General features: G+C 51.1%; 1 protein-coding gene across 2 annotated transcripts; it reads right to left on the reverse strand.

Annotated features, from left to right (window-relative positions):
- FAM89A (family with sequence similarity 89 member A) lies at positions 1-18,006 on the reverse strand. Of its 2 annotated transcripts, XM_027094032.1 has the most exons (3): positions 17,676-18,006; positions 8,426-8,554; positions 1-1,110 (listed from the first exon to the last, which is right to left on the reverse strand). In XM_027094032.1, exons 1-3 carry the CDS (start codon positions 17,946-17,948, stop codon positions 847-849), a joined length of 666 nt encoding a protein of 221 aa, XP_026949833.1. In that variant the 5' UTR covers positions 17,949-18,006; the 3' UTR covers positions 1-846. The 2 variants fall into 2 exon arrangements, with proteins under 2 accessions (XP_026949833.1, XP_026949834.1); XM_027094033.1 differs by lacking the exon at positions 8,426-8,554 and having other exon boundaries at positions 17,676-17,998.
- Positions 18,007-20,353: the final 2,347 nt, after the last annotated feature.

Raw genomic sequence — 20,353 nt, forward strand, 5'->3', positions numbered from 1 at the left:
GACAGTTTAGCATTTTATCCTCACTTGTAACCTACAAAGCGTAAAGTGTGCACGAAAGATTTTAATAAATATAGTAAGGCTTAAGGTGACGACCGTTTTGAGTGGAAGAGTTTGCTTTCTCACATAGTAGCTGACATTCAGAATCTTTAAAACCTGAAACGTTCACCGCCTTACCGTGAGAGACACAAAACACAGCTTGCTCCAGTTTTTTCCCCCCGGTTTGAAGTATCTTTGTACTATCTTCCTTCCTCCCACATCTGATGGACAAACGATGATACAAAAATTTTTGACAGGTTAAGAGAATGCAGTTCTCTTGTTTGGTGTGACCTGAAATGTTTACTGTTTCAGGGAAAAGCTTTTACTGAGTCACTGGACCATGAGTAATGCAGCTGACAAATAAATACAGCTCAACCCAGTGGCTTCGGAGCTCAGCAAACAGCAAGAAGGGCTGTCGAACACACCGAGGAAGGGCAGCAGGGAAGTGTTCGCTCTCTTACACTGTAAACTGGAGGCAAACCCTACCTGTGAGAAAGCCGCCAGCTACACACGGGTCCTCTCATCTCGCACAAAATACCCGAGCAGGTCTTCTCCAGGGACCCTCTCATCATGCTCTCAGTACAAATCCTTGGCCGCAGGGCCTCAGGGCCAGGCTGTGAGGAGATTGCTGAACGCCTCCAGGTCACCTCAGTAGAAAGCGGCCCCCGAAATGGCCCGAGGCCCCGCGCCCAGGCAGATCTCCCTGCCTGCAAACTAAACGGGCAGCACAGGTCCCACTGGCCCGGGGATGCCCGCAGCGGGGGAGGAGAGGAGAAGCACACGCTGACAGTCGCCTCCCTCCTGGGTCCTTTAGATGGACTCCAGGATCCAGTCGGCGCTGCAGAGCGGGGAGACGGGCGGTGAGGGGTCCCTCGGGGGGCTTCGCTCCCTCCTGTCGTGCAGGGGGCTCTGCTCCTGGAAATAGCCCTCCTCGTCGTCGAAGAAGCCGTTCTCCAGAGCGTAAGTGCAGTCTGAGCTCGACGCAGCCTGGCACGCTCCCTTGTACTCCTGGATGGACTCGTAGAGGCTGTATAGCTGGCAGAGCAAGGACATGTCCAGCTGTCGGAGGCCAACCTTGAGGGAAGGGGCAGGCAGGTAAAAACGACAAGTCAGCACTGCAGTGTCACCTCAGCTGTACCCTCAGCCAGCCATCTGCTCGCGCCTGCACATTCCATCCACGCGGCAAACGACGCAGAGCATCACCTGAATGCTTCGGATTTCCAGTTCTGAGAAAACCTTAATTAGGTGATGCCCACGCCTCAGACGTTACTCAACATGTCAGGGAAGGGCCACACCCGCAGGGCGGCGGGGGGCCCCGGCACGCCCTGTGGTGCAACAGCTCTGCACATTCTGCAAGCCCCAGCTGGCTTCACATTGGACGGCAAGACTCAAGGGTGTCATTTCCTCTTGCCACGATCAGATTCAGAGAAGACCCACGTGTGCCTGCCCTGCTACGGCCGTCTCTCCTCCCTGGGCCAACAGTCTCCTTGCCACCGCCAGTGGCTCACCAGTCAGTGTCACACACTGCCCCCTGGAGCGCGCACCCTCCAACCAGCTCCGTCTCCAGGCTCACAAGTGGTCAGACTCCCTCTCCTCTGGACAAGAGGACACCTCCTCCCGAGATGGCTGTGGGATCACTCGCCACAGCGGCCACCAAATCAGCCTAGTGAGACCCGGGACCTCTCCAGATTCTCCTGGGAACTATTTCCACAAGTGATGACAGAACTAAGAACATATAAAAGTCACGTATTTGTTTACCCTCAGGTTCCTCCCTTCCCCGCGGCCCATCCCAGGGAAGAGAGCACAGTCAGGACAGGCGATGGATGCAACGTTTCCATCAATCCCAAAGGGAGAAGGGTTAATTCACCTAGAAATGCAGCCTTGACCAACGCATCTCCACTTTCCTGTGCATGAGAACCACTTGGGGATCTTGCTAAGCCTGCGGGTTCTGACTCGGGCCCCAGGCCTGAGGCCACTGGTGACGGGAACACTGAGCAGTGCTGCCGGGTGGCAAACCTCACGGAGTCTCGAGGGGAGACACTCTAAACAAGATGCCAGATTTATCATCTCTATGCCTCACCTGATGACAAAATGGAATACTTCCTCTTAATCTATTGGGAGGATCAAATGAAATATCAGCCATTTAAATAAACAGGAGTCAAATGCCTCCTGTGTATCAAGCGCTAGGCTAAAGGGGTCGCGATGCCCAGGGAACAGTCCACAGAAAACCGCAGGGAGTATCAGAGGAGTTAGTCTTTAATATTACCCAGCAGTGAGATTTTCTGCACAAGGGAAGCTAGGGCCCAGGAAGGAGCGGTCACCTGGTGACAAGACTGGACGATAAACTCCAGGTCACTCTTCACACCGTCAACCACGCCCAGTCACCAGCCCTCTCTCCAGTACAGCCGAACAGACCACAGAAACGGAGCCCCTCACACCGCCTTTGCATAATAGCCAGGACGTTCAAAGGAAGACCCAGACGGAGATGCGGGTCCTGTTCTTTCTGGAGCGTTTCCCTTTATTCTAGAATTCCTTCTACCTAGAACTCCTAAAGAAGCTGTTCCCAGGAAGAGACCTCGCCACAAGCCGGGGGCGTGGCCTCCAGGCCCAGCTCCGGCACTTTCCATGGCTTTGTTGAGGCCCTTGCCCTCAACCTGTCAATAAACGGAGGCTTCGGGCCAGATAATCTGTGGCTACGCAAACACTGGGGCTCTGTGTCCTAAACCACCGCTCCTTAGTCCTCAACGAATGGCGAGCGCCTGGGAGAAGGCTTTCCTGAAGGACAGACGTGCCCCAAGGCATCCTACTCTCCAAAGCACACCTTGAACAGGGAAGGCAAACCAAGAGGTGACCGGCGGCCACAATGTCCCACTGTCGGGTCAAGACACCACCACTATTCCTAATGAGTGTGTGTGCGCGCGCGCGCACAATATACGTGTGTATGTCGGAAGAGTGGGTCCCTGACATTTGTGTTCTAAAAATTATGCAGATGATCCTGAAGTCCAGTTCTAGTGAAGAACCAGGGTTCTTGACGGGAGTATCCGTCTGCCTCTCCCGGGCCGCGTGTAGGCACTGTCCTGGGCGCCCGGAACCGCAGGCCGGCAGGGGGCGCGGCGCCGTATCCGGGGCGCGGCGCTGCATCCAGGGCGCGGCGCGGCCCCGGGCGCCCGCCCGCCGGCCCGGTCCAAGCTGCGAGAGCACCGCAGACCAACTGTTCAGCTCCTGAAAAGAGCGGCAGCTGCTGCCACCCTTGTTTCCCTCTTCACTGTTCTTTTCCACTCTGCTGGCCTGCAGGGTTTCAGCTTGGAAAGGAATGGCAGGGACCTCGGGGCTCCGGCCAGGGCAGCGCCCGCGCGCCGCCTCATTCCTCCGCCCGCTGAGCCCTGATCCGGCCCGGGGTGTGCGTGGCGTCGCCGGGGCAGCCACACTGGATGCACGCTCTCCCCGTCAGCCTGCTTTGTGGGAAGCAGTGGTAACTGCAGACTCTCAAGGAGGAAAGGCCCTCCCGTGTCTTACTTCAAACCCCAACAAGGAGGACCTTGCAAACCAGCTAGTTCATTTCAAACCGATGTAATTATTCTTTATACCAAGTCAAACTCTGCGAGCCCTTAGATGCTATGTGTCGCCGCTGCACATACAAATGTAGTTACTCTCTTTCTTAACCACCTTTTAAATATTTGAGGATAATCTCTTTCCACCACCTTCACCCCCTAAACCATTTGCCTTCTCCGAGCTAATATCCTCAGTCCTTCCACTATTCGTGATGACTCTGTTCTATTAACCATCTAGTTCTTTCCTCTGGCCTTTCCAAAGCCTCCTCCACGGTATCCGGATCTGAATACAACAACCAAGCCACAAGGTTCAGACTTGGCAAATTCACACGGCCCTACCTTCTCTAGGATTTTATACAGGGGACATAAACTTTAATAAAGGAAGTCATCACACCTTCCAGAGAGCACACCAGTATTTGCTCTGAAAGTCATAGCAAACATTCATCCAGAATCCTGGAGATGCTTCTACTGGGTCACTCTGATACCAGTAGGGTTGGGGGAATCCCAAAACTGTTAAGGGAAAAAGAAGTACCAGGGAGTGACATGCTACTGGCCCAGGTCTGTCACCCTGCTGGGCCACTGGAATGCAGTGGGCACAGGTGAAGGCAGAAGACTAGGCTCCACGGCTCTACAACCCCTGACAGGCTGCAGCGGCCCCGACCTCCCACGATGCCGTGCTACCCGTGAAGCGAGGTTCCAGGCTGTTCTCTTTAGGTGCCAAGGTTCTCCAAGGCATTCCCAGGCCTACGTGGGAGACGCACTAGGCTGGGAGTCGGATCATGACCTGGACCTTTCTGCACCGCGGCGGCTGGTGATTCACAAAGCTGCCTTGTCATCGGGCAGAAAGCTGGCCTAGAAACCAAGTCTGACCAGCCTAGGAATACAGCACAGCCCTGTACATGCCTGTTACACAAGCCGGCGGATGCCAAGCGTTTGGACTAACTGAGCAGGATTGCAGGGACTTAAAAACAACACACGTGCACGCACACGCCCACACCCCACCCAGCTTCTCGGGGCCTCCTTCTTCGGGTGCTAGGTTCCACTTCCTCTGATTCACCAGCAATCCTCCAGATTAGCTAGGAGGACATGGGGCAAGTAAACAGGAAGCTAGGAACAACCTAGCTTCCTAGCCAGGACCCCCCCTCTCCCCCAGCTGCGCTTGTTTAAACATTTTCACTTGAATTTTCTAGATGTAAATTGAAAATCCCTAGGCAGCATCCCCTGATCTGGTCTGAAACTCTGCTCCCCTGCGCCTCATGCACTGTTCAGGCTGAGGCCCCTTCACCCCGAGTGTCCCCTGGCTGTCTCCAGTTACATCTGTTGAAGCCCAGCCCCAGGGTCTCCTCCACTCTTCAGACCCGGATGGGCTCAGCCACCAGCGCTCCTTGCTTTCCCTTGCCTCCTCTGCCTGTCTCATGGCATTTATCACTCCCTACCTTATGCCGTGGGTACACACACGGTCTTCCTTCTCCTACTGTAGGAGGAGCTCAGATGGCAGGGACCCATCTGCCCTTTGGGTCCCTCAGCACCCAGCGCAGAACCCTGCAGAGGAAACTCGGATACTGGTTGCCTGAGGGAAAGCGCCTCGCTGTGGAGACCTCGGTGCCCTCCCAGAGGACGCCTGGCAGCGTCCTGGCAGTGGGTCGCACTAAGATCCGCAGGCCCCTGGCTCCAAACCAAGGTCCCCCTGAGGAAAGCCACAGACCACGTGGTTCTCGCCACGTCATCAAAAAAGCACTCACCTCTTGCCTGACAGGAGAAGGCACAAAACCAAGATTCCTTCCTGAGCGCTCGTTACAGAGCCAGCCATCTGCAGCTGGAAGACAAACTCATGACAGGCCAGAAAGCAGGCTCTCAACACTGGCGCCAAGAGAACTCAACTGCCATTATGTTCTAGGACATGATGAAATCACCCATGAACAAGAACTTCTCATCCTTCCCGAAGAAAGTGAGGCGGCGGTGGGGGGGGGGGGGGGGGGCTAGGCAGGGGAACATGCCCTCAGCAAGCCCACTAACCCTCGCCACTGTCCCCACCCTGCGAGCAGAAGCCTGTCACCTTATGGACGTGTTCCCATGGGTCCCTAAAGGACAGCTGCTCTCCTCATTCACAGCTGGATTCAGAAAATGCAGCTCTTATTTGAAAGTGCAGTTGAAAAATTCAGACAGGCTCAGTTTAGAAAAACACAGAATTCTAAGACCCTGCCATTTGCAGCCCCTTGGTCTACACCTCTGAGACAATTCAGAACAAGCCACTCGTTTCCATCTCTTTAAACTGCTAGCGTGATTCCTTCCTCTCCCAGGTCAGGCTTCCTGCCTCCTATCTGAACTTCTCCCACGAGCAGAGCTCCCTGCACGCTGCCTGCTGCACGCACAGGTGCTCACCAACCCATGGCATCTCCAACGACGGGGCCGGATAATCCTGAACAACCCTCGCTCACGACGGTTTCAAGAGTTCACAGTGGGCTGGCCCCATGCATACACCTCAGACAGGGTGGTGGCTCCCAGCTGGGTCTGGGGTCACCCAGCCTCTGGATATCTTTGGAGGGTGGTGTTGAGGAGGAAGTTCTTCCTGACTTTCAGATTATAATAGAAACATTACCATTAGGGTACAAGGCCTAGAAGATGCAAGAAGACTTTCATGGGAGATTTATGTTGATTGAAAACAAAGCATCATGAAAAATTTTAGGATTTTCTCAGAAGTCAAAAATACATTTAAGAAAAAGAGTCTGTTTTATTGAAGTAACTGAAAACAAACTTTGGGGTAATTCACCGGTGCAACTTCTTCCCAAACACAGCAGTGAGTAGAAAACAAGACAAACATACAAGGAAATGGCCTTATTTGTACCCAGCTCCGTATAGGAGCCTGGGCCCAGGGGAGGGGGAAGCAGATCTGGTGCCGGTGTGGGCAATGAGCCCTCTCCCCTGGTAGTCCTCTATCTGCTATCGCTGTGATTCCTCAACCTAAGATGAAAACTGCCCCACCTCACATGGGACGAGGGATGTACAGATGCAAAGTTAAGCTATAGAATCAGGAACTACAGTACAGGGGGCCCCAAAATATGGGGACAGACGCGGAAAAAGTCTGTCGGGTAAAAGTTTAGTTCGGAACATAACGGATGATAGAAACTTGACTTAAGAAATTATATTATAGTCATACAATAAAAACCAGGCAGTCATTTAAAAGACAGAGCAGCTCTCTAAGCACTAGAGTAGGACACTGACCAACACACACCATTTGGCACGAAAGTTCAAGGTATAGAATAGTATGTTTAGTAGGATCTCACTTTATACATCTATGCACACACATGTGCAAGCTTCTGACTAGAAGAGAAAATGTCCGTTAGCAGAATTTACTTTTGGAAAGTGGGACTGGATGTTCACAGCCTTCTGTACTGCTTAATTTTTTTTTCCAACAAGCACATTACTCCTAATTTTAAAAACTAGTAATAATAGGGCTGCATGCTTGTAAAACCTTTCTGGAGGACTCACTGGCAATGTCTATCAAAAGCCTTAAAACATAACTTTTTTTTTTTTGGCTGTGTTGGGTCTTCGTTGCTGCACACGGGCTTTCTCTAGTTGGGGCGAGCGGGGTCTACTCTTTGTCGTGGTGCGCGGGCTTCTCATTGCAGTGGCTTCTCTTGCTGCGGAGCATGGTCTCTAGGCGCGCAGGCCCAGTAGTTGTGGCTCGCGGGCTCAGTAGTTGTGGCTCACGGGCTCTAGAGCGCAGGCTCAGTAGTTGTGGCACATGGGCTTAGTTGCTCCGCGGCACGTGGGATCTTCCCGGACCAGGGCTCGAGCCCGTGTGCCCCGCGTTGGCAGGCAGATTCTTAACCACTGAGCCACCAGGGAAGTCCCTCACGTAACTTTTAACCAGCTAACCAGTTCATTTCTGGGGACCGTGGAGTAGAAAATCTCAGCTGTACACAAATAGGTAATCCTCATCCCTGTTCTGTGAGGTAGGTGTGGATTCTGTTACGATGAGGAAACTGACGTCCTGAAAGATGCAGGCCCTTCACTAAGAGCAGGGGGCTGCAAGCAGGTGGCAGGACTCCAGCGTCCATGCCGGACCCTCAGCTTGCCCCGCCTGCACAGACGACACAGGGAGATGCCGCCATGTCAGCTGCGGTGCAGCAAGCTGCTGAGATCACAAGTGCCTTGTATTTGGGGCTTTTCTGAATTTTCCAGATCTTCTACTGTGAATACGTATTAATTCATAACGAGAGAACTTTCAAAGTTATCTTTTGAAAACGTAATGAATGAGTAAGCATATCCAATGAACAGCTTGTAAATTTATTTTAGACAAGACTTGGTAAATGCCCCCAATTTAATGGGAGTGTCTAGTGTGCACCCACAGGACTGGAATGCAATAAAGCAGTAACTAATGGACCATAATCTGGTTTCTGAATAAAGGATGTGTTGACAGAAGGACGCTGACCTGCATACTGTTTAGAAAAGGAAAGTCAAAGAGAACAGCTTCATCGGTGTTGATCTAATAGAGAAAAAGCTATGAACTCAGCAGCCGGAGCTGGACAGAGCTGCCCCTGCAGGACCCCGAGCTGCCCGCATGCTGTGATCCTGGGCTCCCTAAGCAGGCTTCCATCCATCACACGGCTCCTCCCCAGGGGGATGCACATCAGTCAGCCTCGTCTCCTGTTAACACTGTGGCCCCACTGAGCTGAGGACTGCCTCGGAAGAGCCCCGGTGACTCAGAGACAGCAAACAGACCAGGTGCATGGCCTCGCCAGGGATTAGGCCAGACCCAAAGCTCGGCCCACCTCTACACTCTCCCATGAACTCCTCGACCAGGAAGGGCAGTTTGAGTGGAGTTTTCTGCTTACACCAGAAGGCATCCGCACTGATGGATGGAGCCCATTCTGCAACTCAGCAGTTCTCATGAAGACGGCCTTGCTCATCTCTGACCTAAAGTAATGATAGTACCAATGAAGCCCATTTCCTCTCGTTGTGTCCTAGGTGAAGATGAAGAAAAGTGATCAACTGTTGTCTTTAAGAAACGTCTTTGTACATTCCTTAACTTTCCCGATTACAAAAATAAAATATTCTAACTATTAAAAAGTCAACGGGGGCTTCCCTGGTGGCGCAGTGGTTGAGAGTCCGCCTGCCGATGCAGGGGACACGGGTTTGTGCCCCGGTCCGGGAAGATCCCACATGCCGCGGAGCGGCTGGGCCCGTGAGCCATGGCCGCTGGGCCTGCGCGTCCGGAGCCTGTGCTCCGCAACGGGAGAGGCCACAGCAGTGAGAGACCCGCGTACCGCAAAAAAAAAAAAAAAAAAAAAAAAAAAAAGTCAACGGCTCATAATTATACGAAGAGTCTTCCGTAATTTCATGCTCTAAAGCAGCAATCTTCAAATGTTTTGGTCTTGGGACCCCTTTATACTCTTAAAATTATCGAGGGTCCCCAAGATCTCTTGTTTATGTGGGTTATACCTATCAGTAGTTACCTTATTGGAAATTGAAACTGAGAAACTTTAATATTAATCCATTCAAAAACACTATACCCATTGTTAATATAAATAACATTTTTATAAATGAGATTTTGTAAATCTTTTTAATCTCTGGCTTATCTGCTCTGTACTTGATCCTTGAAACATGCTTTTTTTGGTTGAAATAAACCTGGCCTCATCCTTAAGGTGGCTCCAGTGTGGAATTTGAAACTAAGACAATGAGCTTTTCATACTGTTTCATTAAAACCCACCAGTCTCGCACTCTGAATGGACCTTTTAACCACGTGTCAAGCGTTGGTTATGTGAAACATGTGGAAAAATGATTCACTGAATTATTTAGCTCCTCGAAACATTGATACATTTTCTTAGGTACTATTTTGGAAAATCACATTTGTCAATGTGACCACCACATAATTACGGACCCCCGAAAGGATCTGGGAACCCCTAGATGTCCTCAGACCATAATTTAAGAACCACTGTTCTTAACATATCCATTTTAGCTGTTTAGCATATGTCCCTCAAGACACCATGCATACACACATGTATACATGTGCTGTTTTGTAACTTAACTTTTCCATACCTTGAACACCTATGTTTATTTACATAGTTACCACATTCTTTTCAACAACTATACAGTATTCTATCACTGTTATATATTATTATTATAGACTACTACTATATATCACTGCAAAAGATATTCTTGTACAAGTACTGTTATTCCCTTGTGTGACTATTTCTGTAAGATAAATTTATGAAAATGAAATTGCAGGGGAGAAGGCAGAGAAGGGGAATGGGATGCCTTCCTTCCAGTCCTTCCCCAATCCTGGGGCCACAAACAGCAGACCATTCATCAAGGATTTGTGTCCAAGGCCTGAAAGTTCATTACTCAAGATGATGAATGCAAACGTGTATGCAGTTGAGGCTAAAAATCAGGTGGGACTAGAGGAAAAAACACGACTGACTAATGACACGTTGGAACTCAGCACACATTTGAAGGTTAGCTTGCATTTTGTCATTTTCTTGAATGATATCCAACTAATTGAAATCGCCTCTCTGCAAGAGCAGATGCAGTTAAGGAAGAGCATCTGAAGCTAAAAATCAGAAAACCAAGTTCTTGGACAATATACAGAAAACTTCGTGTCAGCACCTAGTGTTTTTTAGAAAACTGACGTAAGAAGCAAGAGAAAGAGGTTGGTGCCCATTCTGTTTTACGGCGCTTATTTCCCAGAACCCACACCATCACTATGATCATTCTTTTCAATCTTTGCTAATCTTTTAGGTAAAACATGATACCTTATTGTTTTAATTTGCATATCTGTGGTTATAAGGGGTTTTAAACACCTTGCCGTTCTCTTTACCTGCATGAACTTGGCTATTTTATTGCCAATCTTAAGTACAGTTGACAACCTAAGAATACACCAAACACCCTCCTTGCAAGTTTCTAGTCTCCATATGTATTTTGGTAATCTTCCTTAGCCCCGCCTCCCCAGGCTGGGACAGGCCTGGCATCCCACAGACGTTACCCCTCCCCTAGAGAGCACAGATCGGAGGACACACACACCCTCCACTTCTCCAGTCAAGGACAGCACCTCCCTCCCCGAATACTTGAAGACAGGATTCTCTGACCTGCAAAACGAGGCCAGCCCATGGCTCCTTAGGGCCAATCACGGAAGTGAACAGAGAGCGCTCATGAAAACTGAGAAGGCCACCTCTCTTAAACAATTTCTGCAGATCCGCAAGGAAGGCTAAGGGTTTGTCTCTTGGGGGAGAATGAACATCTCTGTCATGTCTGTGGGGGAATGAGCCACAGGAAAGAAGGAGCAGCCTTTGTGAGCCCTGCCTACTTATCACTTGGAAACGTCTGGAGAATGTGGGCAAGGAGTGAGGTGAACAGGAGGCCAGGGCTCTGGAGAACAGCACTGGGCAAGAGGGGGCAAACGTCTGACCTGGCCAGTCTCAGGGCTGGTTTCCTGCTCAGGGACTCTGTGATCTGTCCATAAGGTTTCTTACCCAGTATCGTGAAAAATTTAGCTTCTCAAATTGGGTTCTGAAGTCTCTGTAGTGCTGAGGCAGGCATTGCAGGAGCAAAACTGCGCAGCTTCTGACCGCTGCTGGGTGGGAGAAACTGCCTGAGGACTGTGGCCCTCTTCCTGGGCCCTCTCTGAACATCCTTGCCCACCTTGCCTCGAAGATCTACAGCAACGTCAGGCCCGGGCCCAGAGCGGGAGACACTGATGGCTGCAGGGTGCAGAAAGGCCTGGGCACTGGCTCTGTAAACAGAGAGGTACCCAAAGTGCCAACAACTGGGGCACTTTAGAGCCACACTTAACAGATGAATGACTTTAACCAAAAGGGGGAGAAAAAGCAGAAGGGCAGCGCTATTCATGAGAGACTTCTGAGTTAGGGAAAATGTGAATTTAGAGTCTCCACAGGGAGGTACAGTAATAGATAAAAGTTGAGAGTGGTACAAAAACATATCTTTCAATCCTTTACATCTTCAAATCTTAAGACTATAAGTATAGGGCTTCCCTGGTGGCGCAGTGGTTGAGAGTCCGCCTGCCGATGCAGGGGATGCGGGTTCGTGCCCCGGGAGGATCCCACATGCCGCGGAGCAGCTGGGCCCGTGAGCCATGGCCGCTGAGCCTGCGCGTCCGGAGCCTTTGCTCCACAACGGGAGAAACCACAACAGCGAGAGAGGCCCGCGTACCGCAAAAAAACAAAACAAAACAAAACAAAGACTATAAGTGTGATCTCACTTAGAGATAACCTTGAAAGGCCAATGACCCCATAGACACAAGTCTGCTGTCATACAGACTTTTAGCTTTTGCTTTTATTGGGTGGATACCGGGATGGAGACAGGTATTACACAGGGTAAGAATGGCCTAAAATCTTTAAGAACTATTGTAGACAGCCAAACTTCTGATGAACCAAGTCCAAGAAGAGCAAACTTACACCCTTCTTCCTTTTCTGCTCCCAGCCCTTTGCATTAAGTGGATCTGTCACAAGCAGGTATAGCTGTGCAAGGGTCCTCGGGGGCACTAAGCACACTGCGTTAGGGAGGACCTGCCCCCGTGCCCACGTTATTTTATGACAGAGCAAACGTCTTCTATAGGCACCATAATGACCCATAAAAACATGAGGGGAAAAGAATTATACCACTATTGCCAACTGGATCCTTTATGGCATTTAATCTCATTTTCCCAATAAGGGACCTGTAGCCTAAAATAAGGAAGAGGCTTGCCCAAGTTATATCACATAATTTGGTAACAGGATCCAAGCTCTCGATGCCCGGCTCATGCGCGTCCCAGCTCTCAAAGAGCTTGCTAAAAATGCAGATTCTGCCTCTCCCCCACTCTGATTCTGTTGGTATAGGAAGGGGCCCAGGAATCTGCATGTTTAGCGAGCACCACAGGGGACTCTGGGGCTGCTGGTCCATTTGGGGAACACCAAGATAAGCCATACTGGTGAGAAGACCAGTGGAAACACAAAGACAATACTAAAGGCCAGCGGCCATCCCCAGTCGCCTCTGCCCAAGGTCGACCAAGAACGCTGCATTGGGAGCTAATGCTCTTACCTCAGATGGCATTTCACAGGCCTGGCTCGAGACTGGACCTCCAACCAGAAACCCATTTAAAGACTCAAACCTGCTCTCTGAGACGCTAGTTTCGTGTGTAGGACGAGGACTGAACGCTGCGGGGATTTGGACTACTCAAGCTCATGCCTGTCTCCTAGAATACAGTTCACTGGACAAGCTCGTCAGGCCTTTAGCTGTTGTCTCAACTGAAATGCGGGAAAGATAAGTCTTGCTGCTCTCAGGAATCAAATCCTTTTTCTCAGATTAAATTCTTCACCCAAACCACTGCAGCTCTGGAACTCGAAAGTTCTGCGCGGGTGACTTCCCACTCACGCACAAGTGGGTGACCAAAGTAACTGCTGGACAGTTTGAAGAAAAAAAGAAAAAAAATGAGGCCAAGAGTCTTCAAAGCTACTAGAACGTGCTGCTGGTTTGAGGAGTGGAACCCAAGAAGACACAGACTCCGTGTCTCCGAGGACAGACACGGCCATCTCCCAGCCCCACGGCTGAGGCACTTGTTGTGTCTCTCCGCTTCCGTGGGACGCTTTTGAGGACCTAAGCTTGATGCGCTAACCCCACAGGGCTGCTGGCCAGTGGTCTCTGAAGAACCCTGCAGGGAAAGGCGTGTGCCAGGTCCCTGGGGACCCTGAGAATCGCCTGTGTCCTTCAACCACACGCAAGGATTTGAAACGCCAACCAAGATCTTCTGAGCCAAGCTAGCCTGTCAGCGTGGCAGATAAAAATCTTTGAAACTATGGGGGCCTTGAGGGCAAAGTATTCTTATCCAGAAAAAGGTCTGCGGTAGACATCTAGTATTTTGGCTGTCCAACAGCTGCCCCCTGCTCCATTTCTGCAAATTGTTCTTTCTTTGAGGGATGCCCAACCCCGAACCCCATCCACATGGTCATACCATCATAGTAAAATACCATCCTGCCCTCGGTCACTGATAGCTGGCCCAGGCTGGCCAGACCCCACCAAGCTGGACCCACTGGCATCCTTCCACACAGTATTTTCAAAGTGGCAGTAAGAAGCATGGCTGAGGGACTTCCCTGGTGGTGCAGTAGACAAGACTCTGCACTCCCAGTGCAGGGGGCCTGGGTTCGATCCCTGGACGGGGAACAAGATTCCAGCATGCATGCCACAACTAAGAGTTTGCATGCCACAACTAAGGAGCCCATGTGCCACAACTAAGGAGCCGGCGAGCTGCAACTAAGGAGCCTGCGTGCCACAACTAAGGAGCCGGCGAGCCACAACTAAGGAGCCCTGTATCTGCAACTAAGACCCGGCGCAACCAAATAAGTAAATAAATATTTTTAAAAACGAAGCATGGCTGAACCTGGGAGTGTGGACACTTTTGGCAGCCACATTCCAAAATGTAGCGGAAAAATTTTTTACATAAAAAGGAGGGGAAAGGAGAATACAGTGGCCTTCCTAGGTTCCCCATCAACCCTGGTTCTAGTCTGTCTCTGTACACATGCAGCCCTACAAGGTTCTCCTTTTGCAAGAGTTGGTTCAAACTGAGTCTCTATTACTAATACAGAGTCTTCAGACATGAAAAAATGACAAGTGGTCTAAACTACAGCAATCATATTGCTGCAAAGAGGCCCACCTCTACCAGATGTTATAAGCTTCTTAACACCTAGATACTTCCTATTCACCTCTGTGTCCTCCACAACACTTTATAACTAGCAGACACCTGGTCAACATCTGTTGAATATGATCCAAAACTATTCTCTGATGTTGGAAAACAAACAAACAAACAACAATCTCAGCTTCTTGTTTTAAAGGACTTTTTCAGGTCTAAAGAGCAAGAAGCATCTGTGTGACCCTCGCAGCTCTCCAAACGAGCTCGCTAGGGGAGGGGAAGGGAAGTCACAGGAGCACAGAACTTCAGAGTTACCCTGTTGTGAGGACAGGAAACCAGCACTCTCAGAGCAGAGCAGGGCGTCGCCAGTCATGGGACAGAACCTCTGCCCACACGGGCGCCCCTGGACACCAGCTTCCCCAGGTTCTGCCCTCACCGTGCATCAATCAGTTATCTCCAGGCCAGACTCTGCCAGCCTCCAGCTCCACATTCTGAAATGTTTGACATACTCTTCCGCTGATGTAATGGCAAACCACCTTCCCCCATAAGCAGCCACTCCTCCTGACCCGCCTAGTGCTGTGATGAACCCCACTTTCCCCATGATGGATTAGCAAGGTTATTACTGCCATATAATGGCACACTATGGAGTGAGGGAAGACATTATAGGATACATTGACCTAGAAAATATTTGTAATATGTGCCCCCCAAAAGTACTAAAATGCAGCGATTAAACAGGGTCTTGGGGCCGGACACATCTGGTTGAGTTTGTCCGCCTTAGGTGAGTTACTTAAATTCTGAGTCATATTTTTTAAACTAGACACTTTCAGTACCTATCTTGTGGAGAAGTTATAAAATTCAAATAAGACGATGTAAGGAAAGCATTTACACTGTGCCTATCGGGAGATACACCCAGATATTAACAGTGACTATCTCCAGGTGCTAGGACTGTAATTTTTCATTGTTTTGCTTAGCTGTACTTTCCATTAAAACACTTAAGTCATCTCTGGTTCCTCAGCATCACTGTCCCTGACTCCTAACATTGTATCAGCAATTCCTGCAGATTCTGTTTCAGAGAAGTAGTCCCCATTTGATTCTTGTTTCCCATTCCCGGGTCCCCATGCTGCTGGAGGCTCTCACCTGCCCCGACCATACCTCTAGCTCTGCCAGGCCCAGCTCTCCCCCTCAGCGCCCTGCTATCACATCAACGCTTCCAAGCCAGCTCTCCGGCTCAACCCCTTCCTTTGCTACTGGAGGCTTTCCGCAACCCACCTGGCCCCGGCCCCGGGCCCCTGGCAGCTGCAATGTCCACTCCTGCGTTATTCCAATGGGAGCGCCCTTTGGGCTGGCTGTGCTGCTAGAGTCCTATCACCCTCTCTCTTCTTAAAATCAGCCACCTTCTGATGCCTTCCGCACTACTGCTGCTGGAAGCTGGCCCTCTTTCTGCGCTGGCACAGGACTGTTTCAAAAGGAACTAATTTCATTCTGCCAGGACTTCTGGTTAGGTCCCTTGACACAGATCTGACCTCAGGCCTTCAGAGTCAATAGATCAACACAAACTACTAGGCAGATAATTCAGGCACGAACTCTCCGTTCTGATCTTGCAAGGCCCCCCAGTGGGAGCCTCAGTTTGAGGTGACCACTCAGACCCCACCACCCTAGGTTAGTAAATCTCAAAAAGCCAAAAAACCAGAGTACTTCGAAAGACCTTGTGACGTTTCTTGGAAGGGACCCGTCAAGGCCTGTAGCCATATTTTGTCTTGTTCTCAGCTAAATATCAGACAGACCTAAGATGGCTGTTTACTTTCCTTGTGCTTCAGATAGTTAGGCTTTGAGAGAGCTCTGGTCCAAGGCATAATGAGAAGGCTGTGGCTATACTTCAGTTGCACCAGGAGGGACCTGGAAAAACACTTTCGGGAACGGCATGTTTACTCCCACTTGGGAGTGTGTGAGACTCCAAAGCACTTTCACAAAGCAGAGAGAGCTTCACAACAGGAAAAAACCTCTCTGAGGTTTTCCTGTCTCTGTTCTGGTAACTTAACCAGGATGGGTCTTCCTATTTCACGCCCGTATTTATGCTGCATCCAAGTTCAGGCTGTAAACATACTCGGTGTACATTTATCTAATTAAAACACAGCTTACCAGCTGTTTAATGCTGGTGTCGATTAATGTTTATTAATAAATTTAGAACAGTTGGCTTGGAATTTAAGTCATTCTGTAAGAAGCTTAGAAAAATCTTTTCGTAGAGAACTGGAAATCACTTCAGTGGCAGCCACGGTGGGGGGAAGACAATATCTAATTGATTAAAAGGTGTTAAGGCTGTTTTTCTAGATTTAATTCTTAGTTTTCAGAACAGATATGCTCCTGAAAAAATTCATAAATTGAATTTTTCTAAAGAATATCTTAATGCACTCGATGCATATTTAAAGGATTCCTATTATAAATTTTTTGGTAAATTTATTCTTGGGGAAAAAGCAGTTTTCATATATCAAATTTCCTTAATAAAGTATTTACCTGTGCCAGGAGAGGGGGAAAACCTGCACTAGGTAAAAGGAATGGGCAAATTCTAAAAAGAGAGAGGGTGGCCAGGGGACGGTGCTCAGGGGCCCTGCGGGAGGGTTAGAAGGAGGAAGTTCTTCTGTTCTCTTCTAGGCTGGCCTAAGCCTGGAGAAGGCTGGAGAAAGGCCCCCTGCCACCCAAATCCCTGTCCTTGAGTTGCTTCTGGCGTCACCCTAAGTCGTGCGTCCTGGTCCACAAACACCTAACATACTTCCCAACGACTGCGAAAAAGTAAGCCCCATTGTTTGGAGCCCGGACACAACCTGAAGAACCTGCACGGGCTTCACCCAGACGGCGAGGATGCCACCGCCCCACTCCTCCCGAGCGGGCTCGGGGTGTCGCCGTACCGCGCGGACACGGTCAGGTCGAGCGGTGGCTTTCACGGCCATCTGTGGGCCGGAGCCGCTCCGCCGTAGTCCAATTCTGCACGCGCCGCCTCGGGCGCGGGGGAGGGGCGAGGGCTGTTCCCATCTGCCGTCTACACTCGCAAGGACAAAAAGTTGTTCCTCTTCAGGGCAGGAGAACACAATCGCACACAGCTCTGAAGCCCTCGCGCGCAGCGATGACCGCTCCCCGACCCGGGGGTTCTGCTGCCCTCTGGGGAGGGGTGACCAGCCGCCCCCGGCCCTAGGCCAAGCGCCAGCCCCACGCCGCGCCTCCCGGGTCTCTAAGCCAGCTGGGGCCGGACTAGGGGAGCCCGGTCTCCAAAAAGCTGCCTTTTGAGAGGGGTGCCCTCCCAGGGCGAGGGTCCAATCGCGGGCACAGAGCGGACAGCGTCCCTCTTTCGGTGCCGGCGCTTGGGTTAAAAGAGCCGGAGACAGGCGGGTGTCGCGGGGACTTCCGGCGAACTTTCCCGGGACGGCGAGCCGGCAGGGGAAGGGCCCCCGCCCCAGCCCGCGGACCTCCCTTACCATCTCCTTGCGCAGCAGGGCCAGCGCGGCGTCCAGATTAGGAGGCTTGGCGGGCAGCGCCGCGGCCCGCGCCCCGCCGCCGCCAGCGCCCCCGCGGCTCAGCTCGTCCTGGATGCGCGACTTCTGCGCGTACAGCCGCTCCAGGTGCCTCCAGCCCCCCGACGCGCCGCCGCCCGACGCCGAGTGCAGCAGCCCGCTCAGGCTCTTGGGCAGCGGGGGCAGCCCGTCCACCCGCAGCCCGCGCACCGAGCCGGTTGCCCCGGGCCCGCTCATTCCGCCCGGCCAGACCGCTAGCACTCAAGTCCTCCGCCGCCGCCGCCGCCGCCTGGGACTCAGGCTCCGCGGCCCGCCCCCTTTCCGGCGGCGCCCCGCCCACTTCCCCTCCCCGCCGCGCTGCCCCCGCCCCTCTCTGCGTCCCCGCCCCGCGCCCTCGCCCCCTTGGCGCCCCACCTCCCGGGCTCTCCTACGGCCCCGCCCACTTAGCGCCCACCCGACCTCCGGCGCTTCGGCGCTCACCCTCGCGTTCCCGGTTCACCGTGGACCACTACCCCGTACCCCCCGCGCCCACCCCCACCGCTGCGCCCATCCCCGGCGCAACCTTGAGAACCTCTCGAGACTCCCGCCTCACCCCCGCGCCCTCCTCGCGCGATCGAGCCCTGCCCGGGCTGCCCCACTCCCGGCGAGGTGGGTTCCGCGACCAGCCCCCAAAGCTGCTTGTAAGTACTGATGGGGGAGGGTCACCTCAGACGCCACCCGACGAGGCGGGCTAGTGCGGGGAGTCGGGGTACAGAGGCTCCCCCTCGGGGCGGGCAGGACGTCGGGGAGGTTTGGCCGTGCTGGTGATCCCACCGGCGGTCACCGTCCCCGGAGGCCAGGATCCACCTGGCGGCGTCCGCGCTGACCGAGGTGGGAGGAGGCGGGGCTCTGGAGGCACTAGTTCGCTCTGGGGCGCGCTGGCCTTCTCAGTAAATGGCAATGTCCAGCCGTGCCGACAGCAGCCAAGAAGAGCGCCAGGTCCACTTTGGGAACTTCAAAATGCGAACGAACACGTCTTTCAGCCTGGCTGTGAACGCGAGGGTAGTTCTCAACGGAAATAGCAGAGTGGAGAACGGGATTATCGCTCAGAAACTGTCCATCAGCTCTGAGGCGAAAATAAACACGACTCACACCTCAGAGAGGGAGAGAAAAGAGAGAAGCAGGCTCTACCCTTTGGAGGAAGAATAAAAATGACAGATGTTATAACCAGATTAGAGACAGAAAAGGTAAAAACAGAAGCTAGGGACCGATTTGCAGAGACCACCTCATTGCAGATTGAAAACTACTGCAGTATATAGAGAGTGGATAAATTTAATGCCCATTGATCGTTGGTTTTCATTATAAAAGGGACTTAATTGTTCTAAATGTATTCAACAGGATCACAATTATAAAGTGTTCTGAGCGCTTCAGGCATTCAACATAAAAGAGCCCTGCACTTTGGTGGGGTTTTTCCCCTTTAATCTACCACCCCCCTTAAAACCCTCTCCAGAATCAGTATTCTCGCTGGACCCTTGCGACTGGGTGAGACCAACATGGAGAAGCCCCAGCGCAAGCAGTGTGATTCAAGGGTATCAGGAAAGCTTCCCACCCCAACCAGTGCCCAGAATTTCCCTTCTCATCACCGTGCCTCACCTTCCACTAATTGCCTAGTTCCCTTTCCGGATTTCAGGGATTCATTCATTCGCCTATTTAAACAGTGGGTGTCTGGGAGAGTTACAGATTTGCTGGTGCCGAGACTAAGGGAGAGGAAGAGATGGGACATTTGATCTTTGGTTCACACCCTGGCATGAATTCCTTTAATTTGGGGTGTCAGATTGCTGTCTGTCCTGCAGTAGCTAACAGAAGTCACTGAAGTGAGGTGTTTGGAGGTTCGGTTATGTGATGGTACAATAAGAGAAGAAATAATTTCAAAGTATCTGGTCACTGAACTCATTTGAAAGCACGTACTTGAGATAATTACGGATGGCAAGAAGGAAAGAGGCTTGGGGCCAGCGGGATAGCAGCATGAGATCCCTGATGCCAGGACGAGAGAGACAGTTTACATGATACAAACCCTACAATATTAAAGGCAGCTTCTGTGTTCAGATATATACTCAACGAGATGAACACATTGAAATTGTCCCCTTTATATCAATTGTCCCCTTTATATCAACAAACAACATCCAGTGTGAATAGTCGAAATTCCTCCAGAATTTCTGTGGTACTGATTAAGACTTTATTTGTATAAACCCAAAACATAATTATGCAAGAGCCCACCAAATATTTTGACACCCATGGGGCATGTCAGATAGTACCTGCTTATTCAAGAGCAAATATAAGGTGCCTTTTAAGGTTCATGCTTATATCAGGAATGAAGTAATTTTTTAAAACTTCTGAAAATATGTGTTTTTGCTTTAATTCAAGTCTGAAACACCAGCATTCTGACCTCAAACCAGAATGAACCCCAGCCATCTCTTATGCAGCTAAATCAGTCTTTTTTTGTTTTTTTTCTCTTGTGTTTTGTTTGTGCACAGGCTCTTGGAAGTCAGAAAATACAGACTTTTTTTTTCTTTTTTTGTCACACTGCGCGGCATGTGGGATCTCAGTTCCCTGACCAGGGATCGAACCAACAACACCCGCGTTGGAATGCGCAGAGTCTTAAC

This window comes from Aethalodelphis obliquidens, unplaced genomic scaffold (genome assembly GCF_003676395.1).
Source record: "Aethalodelphis obliquidens isolate GAN/ISIS:26980383/991018 unplaced genomic scaffold, ASM367639v1 scaffold87, whole genome shotgun sequence".
Lineage (NCBI taxonomy): Eukaryota > Metazoa > Chordata > Mammalia > Artiodactyla > Delphinidae > Aethalodelphis > Aethalodelphis obliquidens.

Bases quoted from the DNA above. Each gene is read 5' to 3' on its own strand.
- FAM89A (XM_027094032.1), bottom strand. From the start codon at position 17,948: ATGAGCGGGCCCGGGGCAACCGGCTCGGTGCGCGGGCTGCGGGTGGAC. The intron at 8,555-17,675 runs GTAAGGGAGGTC...ATCTTCACCTAG, and splicing joins CCCTGCTGCGCAAGGAGATG to GACACAACGAGAGGAAATGG. The intron at 1,111-8,425 runs GTAAGCAGAAAA...CCTTCCCTCAAG, and splicing joins CAGTGCGGATGCCTTCTGGT to GTTGGCCTCCGACAGCTGGA.